The 11,282-nt window shown below is 46.2% G+C and overlaps 1 protein-coding gene across 1 annotated transcript in view; it reads right to left on the bottom strand.

The window, feature by feature from the left end:
* LOC121581829 (MOB kinase activator 3B) overlaps positions 1–11,282 on the bottom strand; it is a 59,790-nt gene continuing 48,508 nt past the window's right edge. Inside the window, exons 2-3 of the mRNA XM_041897191.2 lie at positions 3,911–4,113; positions 1–238 (exon numbers count right to left, since the gene is read on the bottom strand). Coding sequence (XP_041753125.1) covers positions 209–238; positions 3,911–4,113 — 233 coding nt within the window. The 3' untranslated portion in view covers positions 1–208. The remainder of the gene's footprint in view (positions 239–3,910; positions 4,114–11,282) is intronic.

Below are 11,282 nucleotides of genomic sequence, written 5' to 3'. Positions count from 1 at the left end.
AGCCAGGTATATCTGTAGGTAACAGGTTCTTCTCTGGCTATCAGAATGACAGTGATTACATCTAGCTAGTTGAATCACGCTGATGATGTCATCAAGCTTCAGAGTCAACTGTGTACCCCTCTGTATCTCCATGGTAACCTCCTGCCATGCCAGCAGGGTGAGGTGACCCAGAAACTGATCATAGCTGCTCCAGTCGTTCTGCAGCACCTCAGTGACACATCCCAGACGTCATCTCTTTCTGGAAGAGAGAAAAGAAACACAGTTACACGTGACTGAGGATGAAACAACTTCAAAAGTCACATCATTTGTTTTCATGCACACTTGACTTCCAAATGTGCCCCCTCTAGTGACAGCAGATTCCGCCAACCATTTGGCCAGGTGGGTATTTGACATACTGAGCTCCACCCTGACAAGGTCCACTGACACACACAGCCAGCCAGCCAGTTAGGCAGCAGCCTTCCTCTCTACCGAGCAGGGACAAGATCCCCAGTGTTCTCCTCCTCATTCTCTCTCTCTCTCTCTCTCTCTCTCTCTCTCTCTCTCTCTCTCTCTCTCTCTCTCTCTCTCTCTCTCTCTCTCTCTCTCTCTCTCTCTCTCTCTCTCTCTCTCTCTCTCTCTCTCTCTCTCTCTCTCTCTCTCTCTCTCTCTCTCTCTCTCTCTCTCTCTCTCTCTCTCTCTCTCTCTCTCTCTCTCTCTCTCTCTCTCTCTCTCTCTCTCTCTCTCTCTCTCTCTCTCTCTCTCTCTCTCTGTCTCTCTCTCTCTCTCTCTCGCTCTCGCTCGCTCGCTCTCTCTCTCTCTCTCCTCCTCATACCCTACCTCCTCTCTCTCCTGTGTGTGTACGTTACTTGCTCTGTTGCCTATCAACAAAATAACTCTCCCCACCTCCTCTCTCTCCCCACCTCCTCTCTTTCCCTCTCTCCTGAGCCACCATAAGACCAAATGAGAAGGATTCACATACAGGACAGGGGACAGGTAAATGGTAAATGGAAATATTTTAATATAATTATGCACTGAACATCCAACTTAACTTTGAATAATGTTTGGTAAAGGAAAACTGACCAGGCAAGAGCATTTTAAGGTTCCGTATTGCTTTAAAACAAACAAACAAACCGCTATTTTAATCAAGCAAACAAAAACACTATTAGCGCAATGTTGCTTGATCTGATCCGCTCAGCCTCTGATTCCTGCCAGACTTTCACAGTGGCCTTCTCTCTCTCTCTCTCTCTCTCTGGGCTGTTTCAAATCTGCGTGGGTGTTGGCATTCTCCTGCCATGGTCATGGGGATCTCTTATGATAATCAAGAGAAAGAAGTCATTGTCCTTTGCTTTTTAGCTCGGCTTGTTTTATTATTTTATTTTATCACTCCCCTCCACCCCTCTTAACAAGTCTTCATTGTCTGCTTGTGTTCTGTTTACAGAACCTCACTTGTAGGCCTATTTTATATTCACATTTAACTCAGAAGGGATTTGAGTTAAAAGACTGAAAATATTTGTTGGAGGAGTTGGAGGCAGCAGGACTGAGAAGAACTTCTCTCTCTATGCAAATAACAGCTCCATTCATTATTATTCATGTTCACTGAAGGCGTTTTCATTGCGAAATGTGGCAAAAGAAAGAATGCACAATAAGAATGAATGCACAAGAAGAGGTAGAGTGGGGTTATTACACCAGGAGAGTAGAGTTATTAGACCAGGAGAGTGGGGTTATTAGACCAGGAGAGTGGGGTTATTAGACCAGGAGAGTGGGGTTATTAGACCAGGAGAGTGGGGTTATTAGACCAGGAGAGTGGGGTTATTACACCAGGAGAGTGGAGTTATTAGACCAGGAGAGTGGAGTTATTAGACCAGGAGAGTGGGGTTATTAGACCAGGAGAGTGGGGTTATTAGACCAGGAGAGTGGGGTTATTAGACCAGGAGAGTGGGGTTATTAGACCAGGAGAGTGGGGTTATTAGACCAGGAGAGTGGGGTTATTAGACCAGGAGAGTGGGGTTATTAGACCAGGAGAGTGGGGTTATTAGACCAGGAGAGTGGGGTTGTTAGACCAGGAGAGTGGGGTTGTTAGACCAGGAGAGTGGGGTTATTAGACCAGGAGAGTGGGGTTATTAGACCAGGAGAGTGGGGTTATTAGACCAGGAGAGTGGGGTTATTAGACCAGGAGAGTGGGGTTATTAGACCAGGAGAGTGGGGTTATTAGACCAGGAGAGTGGGGTTATTAGACCAGGAGAGTGGGGTTATTAGACCAGGAGAGTGGGGTTATTAGACCAGGAGAGTGGAGTTATTAGACCAGGAGAGTGGGGTTATTACACCAGGAGAGTGGGGTTATTAGACCAGGAGAGTGGGGTTATTAGACCAGGAGAGTGGAGTTATTACACCAGGAGAGTGGGGTTATTACACCAGGAGAGTGGGGTTATTAGACCAGGAGAGTGGGGTTATTAGACCAGGAGAGTGGAGTTATTAGACCAGGAGAGTGGGGTTATTAGACCAGGAGAGTGGGGTTATTAGACCAGGAGAGTGGGGTTATTACACCAGGAGAGTGGGGTTATTAGACCAGGAGAGTGGGGTTGTTAGAATGGAACTCTACTCCTCTTTTGTATTTTCTTCTGTATTACGACAGTAGGGAGGACAGGAGGACAGGAGGGAGGACAGGACAGGAGGACGGGAGGGAGGACAGGAGGACAGGAGGGAGGACAGGAGGAAAGGAGGGCAGGAGGGAGGACAGGAGGATGGAAGGGAGGACAGGAAGGAGGATAGGAGGACGAAGGGAGGACAGGAGGACAGGAGGACAAGAGGGAGGACAGGAGGGAGGACAGGAGGGAGGACAGGAGGACAGGAGGGAGGACAGGAGGACAGGAGGACAGGAGGGAGGACAGGAGGATGGAAGGGAGGACAGGAAGGAGGATAGGAGGACGAAGGGAGGACAGGAGGACAGGAGGACAAGAGGGAGGACAGGAGGGAGGACAGGAGGGAGGACAGGAGGGAGGACAGAGGGAGGACAGGAGGAAAGGAGGACAGGAGGGAGTACAGGAGGACATGAGGACAGGACAGGAGGAAAGGAGGGCAGGAGGGAGGACATGAGGAAAGGAGGACAGGAGGGAGGACAGGAGGAAAGGAGGACAGGAGGGAGGACAGGAGGAAAGGAGGACAGGAGGGAGGACAGGAGAATGGGAGGGAGGACAGGAGAACAGGAGGGAGGACAGGAGGAAAGGAGGACAGCAGGAAAGGAGGACAGGAGGAAAGGAGGACAGGAGGAAAGGAGGACAGGAGGGTGGATAGGAGGACAGGAGGGAGGACAGGAGAACAGGAGGACAGGTGGGAGGACAGGAGAACAGGAGGACAGGAGGGAGGACAGGAGGTTAGGAGGAAGGACAGGAGGACAGGAGGGAGGGAGAGTCCACGTGGAGACACAGACAGACAGACAGACAGAATGGGGATGAATAGCATAGAAGGTGGCTAAGCTATATGTGGTCCGGAGGCAGCTGTATTGAACACTGATCTCTTAATCTTCTTTGATCCTTGATTTCCTTCTAACCCGTAGGTGACACCAGTCCAGTCAGACCCTATAGAACATTTACATTTGAGTCATTTAGCAGACGCTCTTATCCAGAACAATTAGGGTTTAGTGCCTTGCTCAAGGGCACATCGACAGATTTTTCAACTAGTCGGCTCAGGGATTCGAACCAGAGACCTTTCGGTTCCTGGCCCAATGCTCTTAACTGCTAGCTGCCTGCCGCCAGAGTAGACGACTACCGGGTGACCACAGGCTTTTAATAAACACCTAGCCACTTGTGTATATCTGAGAGGATTGCATAGGTTTCTCCTTGTACTCCTACTCACGAGTCCTGGTCAATAGTAGTGCACTATATACGGAATAGGGTGCCATTAGGGATGCACCCTCTGTCTTGACTTGACTCACCAGTGGCTCCAGCTCCTTGCGGTCTATGAGGTTGAGTTCTGTGCTAAAGTAGTAGAAGTGCTTGTAGCAGGTGTTAACGTGGGCCTCAGCTCCCATCAGCATCATACGGTCAAAATGGTGGATGTAGACGTGAACAAACACCCGGAACAGACGGCAGATGATCTTCTTACAGATCTGGATGAAGTTCTTGGGGAAGGGGATACCTGTGGGGGAGGGAGAGAGAGAGACATAGAGACAGAGAGAGAGAGAGAGAGAGAGAGAGAGAGAGAGAGAGAGAGAGAGAGAGAGAGAGAGAGAGAGAGAGAGAGAGAGAGAGAGAGAGAGAGAGAGACAGAGAGAGAGAGAGAGAGAGAGAGATAGACAACGAAAGAAAGAGAGAAAGAGAAAGAGAAAGAGAGAGAGAAAAAGAAAGAAAGAGAAAGAAAGAAAGAAAGAAAGAAAGAAAGAGAGAGAGAGAGAGAGAGAGAGAGAGAGAGAGAGAGAGAGAGAGAGAGAGAGAGAGAGAGAGAGAAAGAGAGAGAGAAAGAGAAAGAGAGAGAGAAAGAGAAAGAAATAAAGCGAAAGAGAGAGAGAGAGAGAGAGAGAGAGAGAGAAAGAAAGAAAGAGAAAGAGAGAAAGAGAGAGAGACAGAGAGAGAGAGAAAGAGAGAAAGAGAGAAAGAGAGAGAGAGAGAGAGAGAGAGAGAGAGAGAGAGAGAGAGAGAGAGAGAGAGAGAGAGAGAGAGAGAGAGAGAGAGAGAGAGAGAGAGAGAGAAAGAAAGAAAGAAAGAAAGAAAGAAAGAAAGAAAGAAAGAAAGAGAAAGAGAAAGAGAAAGAGAAAGAGAAAGAGAAAGAGAAAGAGAAAGAGAGAGAGAGAGAGAGAGAGAAAGAGAAAGAGAAAGAGAGAGAGAGAGAGAGAGAGAGAGAAAGAGAAAGAGAAAGAGAAAGAGAAAGAGAAAGAGAAAGAAATAAAGCAGAGAGAGAGAGAGAGAGAGAGAGAGAGAGAGAGAAAGAAAGAAAGAGAAAGAGAGAAAGACAGAGAGAGAGAGAAAGAGAGAGAGAGAGAGAGAGGCAGAGAGAGAGAGACAGAGAGACAGAGAGACAGAGAGAGAGAGAGAGAGAGAGAGAGAGAGAGAGAGAGAGAGAGAGAGAGAGAGAGAGAGAGAGAGAGAGATAGAGAGAGAGGGAGGTTAGAAGAGAACAAACACAATAAGCTCTACTTCCAGTCTCTGGGTGGTCAGTCACACCAGACCGTGTGCCAACCCCCTCACTCCCCAGCTGAGGTCTGATCTGGTTAACATAATCAGACTAGGGTCAACATTGGCCAGATTAGAAACTCCAGATCTAACCTTTATTAAAGACAGATATACAAGGATATCTATTTACAGACCTTCAGGATAAAAGGGATGAGAAACACTTAAGGATCATCCTGGTCCACTTCTGATTCGTACATTAATAAATAGGCTTCCCAAGGGGTCCAAACGTCTAATGAAAATCATGAAATCCAACAGAAACCCTCACAGTCCATGTCTGGTGACATCTAGAAAGGCCTTTGCTCTAAAGCAGGGCCCATTTTGTAGGCCTGTGGATAAATCATCCCAGAAACGTCCCTTTTTCAGGACCCTGTCTTTCAAAGATAATTCGTAAAAATCAAAATACCTTCACAGATCTTCATTGTAAAGGGTTTAAACACTGTTTCCCATGTTTGTTCAATGAACCATAAACAATTAATGAACATGCACCTGTGGAACGGTCATTAAGACACTAACAGCTTACAGACAGTAGGCAATTAAGGTCACAGTTATGAAAACTTAGGACACTAAAGAGGCCTTTCTACTGACTCTGAAAAACACAAAAAGAAAGATACCCAGGGTCCCTGCTCATCTGCGTGAACGTGCCTTAGGCATGCTGCAAGGAGGCATGAGGACTGCAGATGTGGCCAGGGCAATAAATTGCAATGTCCGTACTGTGAGACGCCTAAGACAGCGCTACAGGGAGACAGGACGGACAGCTGATCGTCCTCGCAGTGGCAGACCACGTGTAACAACAGCTACACAGGATCGGTACATCCGAACATCACACCTGCGGGACAGGTACAGGATGGCAACAACAACTGCCCGAGTTACACCAGGAACGCACAATCCCTCCATCAGTGCTCAGACTGTCCGCAATAGGCTGAGAGAGGCTGGACTGAGGGCTTGTAGGCCTGTTGTAAGGCAGGTCCTCACCAGACATCACCAGCAACAATGTTGCCTATGGGCACAAACCCACCATCGCTGGACCAGACAGGACTGGCAAAAAGTGCTCTTCACTGACGAGTCTCGGTTTTGTCTCACCAGGGGTGATGGTCGGATTCGCGTTTATTGTCGAAGGAATGAGCGTTACACCGAGGCCTGTACTCTGGAGCGGGATCGATTTGGAGGTGGAGGGTCCGTCATGGTCTGGGGCGGTGTGTCACAGCATCATCGGACTGAGCTTGTTGTCATTGCAGGCAAATCTCAACGCTGTGCGTTACAGGGAAGACATCCTCCTCCCTCATGTGGTACCCTTCCTGCAGGCTCATCCTGACATGACCCTCCAGCTTGACAATGCCACCAGCCATACTGCTCATTCTGTGCGTGATTTCCTGCAAGATAGGAATGTCAGTGTTCTGCCATGGCCAGCGAAGAGCCCGGATCTCAATCCCATTGAGCACGTCTGGGCCCTGTTGGATCGGAGGGTGAGTGCTAGGGCCCATTCCCCCCAGAAATGTCTGGTAACATCTCACAGCAAGAACTGGCAAATCTGGTGCAGTCCATGAGGAGGAGATGCACTTCATTACTTAATGCAGCTGGTGGCCACACCAGATACTGACTGTTACTTTTGATTTTGACCCCCCCTTTGTTCAGGGACACATTATTTCATTTCTGTTTGTCACATGTCTGTGGAACTTGTTCAATTTATGTCTCAGTTGTTGAATCTTGTTATGTTCATACAAATATTTACACATGTTACGTTTGCTGAAAATAAACGCAGTTGACAGTGAGAGGACAGTGAGTTTCTTTTTTTTGCTGAGTTTATATACATTTATATATATTAGTTTTTTTAGTAACTCAGTTGGGATCTCAACTTACTGTTGAGAGTTAAAATAGTTGCAATTTTGAAATGTGGTTGTGCATCAGTAGTTTTTCTCTTCTTATGTCAGTAACTCAATTAGCCCATGTCAGCTAACATTTTGGTAACACTTTTTTTTTTTTTTACAATAAGTAACATTTAATTCATTCACTACCTACTAACCCCAACAAAATGTTGCCAAAAGGCATCTGACTGCATGTGTGGGTACGCAGGCCACAATCCACTGCGGCCCCTCATGATGAGTTCAGATTTTTTGTGGCCCCCCATCGCTACTAAGTAATGTTGTTTGTATTTATTAGGGATCCCCATTAGCTCTTCCTGGGGTCCAAACATATTAAAGCACTTACATTACATATAAAACAAAATATAAAACAGTACATCATATGACATTATTACACCACTACATATCTACAATACAAAATGTTTAATACGCCATACAACAATATCACAATGTGTGCTATACCCTTCTGTGTGTCTCTTCACAGTCCCCGTTGTTCCATAAGGTGTATTTTTACCTGTTTTTTTAAAATCTGATTCTACTGCTTGCATCAGTTACCTGATGTGGAATAGAGTTCCATGTAATCATGACTCTATGTAGTACTGTGTGCCTCCCATAGTCTGTTCTTGACTTGGGTACTGTGAAGAGGCCTCTGGTGGCATGTCTTGTGGTGTATGCATGGGTGTCTGAGCTGTGTAGTAGTAGTTTAAACAGACAGCTCGGTACATTCAGCTTGTCAACACCTCTTACAAAAACAAGCAGTGATGAAGTCAATCTCTCTTCCACTCTGAGCCAGCAGAGACTGACATGCATGTCATGTAATGTTAGCTCTCCGTGTACTTTTAAGGGCCAGCCGTGCTGCCCTGTTCTGAGCCAACTGCAATTTTCCCAAGTCCCTCTTTGTGGCACCTGACCACACGACTGAACAGTAGTCCAGGTGTGACAAAACTAGGGCCTGTAGGACCTGCCTTGTTGATAGTGTTGTTAAGAAGGCAGAGCAGCGCTTAATTATGGACATACTTCTCCCCATCTTAGCTACTGTTGTATCAATATGCTTCGACCATGACAGTCTACAATCCAGGGTTACTCCAAGCAGTTTAGTCTCCTCAACTTGCTCAATTTCCACATTATTCATTACAAGATGTAGTTGAGGTTTAGGGTTTAGTGAATGATTTGACCCAAATTCAATGCTTTTAGTTTTGGAAATATTCAGGACTAACTTATTCCTTGCCACCCATTCTGAAACTAACTGCAACTCTTTGTTAAGTGTTGCAGTTATATCAGTTGCTGTAGTAGCTGACGTGTATAGTGTTGAGTCATCCACATACATAGACACACTGGCTTTACTCAAAGCCAGTGGCATGTCATTAGAAAAGATGGAAAAAAGCAAGGGGCCTAGACAGCTGCCCTGGGGAATTCCTGATTCTACCTGGATTATGTTGGAGAGGCTTCCATTAAAGAACACCCTCTGTGTTCTGTTAGACAAGTAACCCTTTATCCACAATATAGCAGGGGGTGTAAAGCCATAACACATACGTTTTTCCAGCAGCAGACTATGATCGTTAATGTCAAAAGCCGCACTGAAGTCTAACAAAACAGCCCCCACAATCTTTTTATCATCAATTTCTCTCAGCCAATCATCAGTCATTTGTGTATGTGCTTGTTGAATGTCCTTCTCTATAAGCATGCTGAAAGTTTGTTGTCAATTTGCAGTAAAATAGCATTGTATCTGGTCAAACACAATTTTTTCCAATAGTTTACTAAGGGTTGGTAACAGGCTGATTGGTCGCCTATTTAAGTCAGTAAAAGGGGGCTTTACTATTCTTAAGTAGCGGAATGACTTTTGCTTCCCTCCAAGCCTGGGGGCACACACTTTCTAGTAGGCTTAAATTGAAAACATGGCAAATAGGAGTGGCAATATCGTCCGTTATTATACTCAACAATTTTCCATCCAAGTTGTCAGACCCCGGGGGCTTGTCATTGTTAATAGACAACAATACCTTTTTCACCTCTTCCACACTCACTTTACGGAATTCAAAATTACAATGCTTGTCTTTCATAATTTGGTCAGATATACTTGGATGTTTAGTGTCAGCAATTGTTGCTGGCATGCCATGCCTAAGTTTGCTAATCTTGCAAATGAAAAAAATAGGAAAGTAGTTGGCAATATCAGTAGGGTTTGTGATGAATGAGCCATCTGATTCAATGAATGATGGAGCTGAGTTTGCCTTTTTTCCCAAAATTTCATTTAAAGCTTTTTACTATCATTCTTTATGTCATTTATCTTTGTTTCATAGTGTAGTTTCTTCTTCTTTTTATTCAGTTTAGTCACATGATTTCTCAATTTGCAATAAGTTTGCCAATCGGTTGTGCAGCCAGACTTATTTGCCTGTGTCCATACCCCTAACGACATATTTACGTCAAACACAAGGTAGGGCGTGGTTACTAATGCTTGACCCAAAAGGGTTCTACGGATGTCCCAATAGGAGAACCCTTTTTGGTTCCAGGTAGAACACTTCTTAGTTTCAGGTAGGTTCTACATGGAACCCAAAAGGGTTCTACCTGGAACCCAAAAGGGTTCTACATGGAACCCAAAAGGGTTCTACCTGGAACCAAAAAGGGTTCCACAACCTTTCTAATTAGTATTTTTTTGTGTGTGTAGCATTTACAGTACAGTACACAGTAATTTACAGTACAGTACACAATCATTTACAGTACAGTACAGTACACAATCATTTACAGTACAGTACAGTACAGTACACAGTCATTTACAGTACAGTACAGTACACAGTCATTTACAGTACACAGTCATTTACAGTATAATACAGCACACAGTCATTTACAGTATAGTAGCATCGACAGAACTGAACACTTCTCCCCTCTCGTGCAGTAGCTTTATCACCACTACGGGCTGAACCTGGCCGCTGTCATCTCTCATAACAGGATGCTCTACCTCAGCCTGTGGCACTGAACCTGGCCGCTGTCATCTCTCATAACAGGATGCTCTACCTCAGCCTGTGGCACGTCAAAAAGGAAATGTTTTGCTCCTGCAGCTCTTAGGGAAGGCGCGCGAAGGGAAGGCGCGCGTAGGGAAGGCGCGCGAAGGGAAGGCGCGCGTAGGGAAGGCGCGCGTAGGGAAGGGAAGGCGCGCGTAGGGAAGGCGCGCGTAGCAGGGAAGGCGCGCGTAGCAGGGAAGGCGCGCGTAGGGAAGGCGCGCGTAGGGAAGGCGCACGTAGGAAAGGCGCGCGTAGGGAAGGCGCGCGTTGGGAAGGCGCGCGTAGGGAAGGCGTGCATTTATTACGTCTTAATCGGCCTCCATGAGACTACCCAGTGGAGTTTTACCCATACGTATGGTTTTACCCTGTACACATGGATGAATGTATGGTATGTATGGGATTGGGTCGTATGAAATGGCATTGTTTCACAACAGCTTACTGTAAGATCACTGGTTTACTGTATAGCTTTCTACTAATAACCACACGGCACAGTCACTCCACACAACATCAAACCGGACGCCTTAAAGTTGAAGCTACAAAAATGTTGGAGTTGACAACAGGCTTTGCATTATGGATAAGCTCATTCAGTGGAACATTAACGTTGACTCTCAAAGTTCCATGTTTCACTCATTGATCCGATAACAGGCAGAGGGCACCAGAGGGAATCAGAGAGCCCAGCTCACAGAAGAGCTCCACAGGACAGAGCTGAGGGCATCAGAGAGCCCAGCTCACAGAAGAGCTCCACGGGACAGAGCTGAGGGCATCAGAGAGCCCAGCTCACAGAAGAGCTCCACGGGACAGAGCTGAGGGCAGCAGAGAGTTTTGTGTGTGGGTGACATGACACGGCACGCTCCACAGTGCAACTCCATTAGCCTGTTCTGTTCTACATCTCCTATAGCCGGTTCTGTTCTGTTCAACATCTCCTATAGCCTGTTCTGTTCTACATCTCCTATAGCCGGTTCTGTTCTACAACTCCTATAGCCTGTTCTGTTCTGTTCAACAACTCCTATAGCCTGTTCTGTTCTACAACTCCTATAGCCTGTTCTGTTCTGCATCTCCTATAGCCGGTTCTGTTCTACATCTCCTATAGCCTGTTCTGTTCTGTTCAACAACTCCTATAGCCTGTTCTGTTCTACATCTCCTATAGCCTGTTCTGTTCTGTTCAACAACTCCTATAGCCTGTTCTGTTCTACATCTCCTATAGCCTGTTCTGTTCTACAACTCCTATAGCCTGTTCTGTTCTGTTCAACAACTCCTATAGCCTGTTCTGTTCTGCATCTCCTATA

This window comes from Coregonus clupeaformis, chromosome 15 (genome assembly GCF_020615455.1).
Source record: "Coregonus clupeaformis isolate EN_2021a chromosome 15, ASM2061545v1, whole genome shotgun sequence".
In the NCBI taxonomy this organism is placed as follows: Eukaryota; Metazoa; Chordata; class Actinopteri; order Salmoniformes; family Salmonidae; genus Coregonus; species Coregonus clupeaformis.
This window is presented reverse-complemented; position numbering and strand designations above follow the sequence as displayed.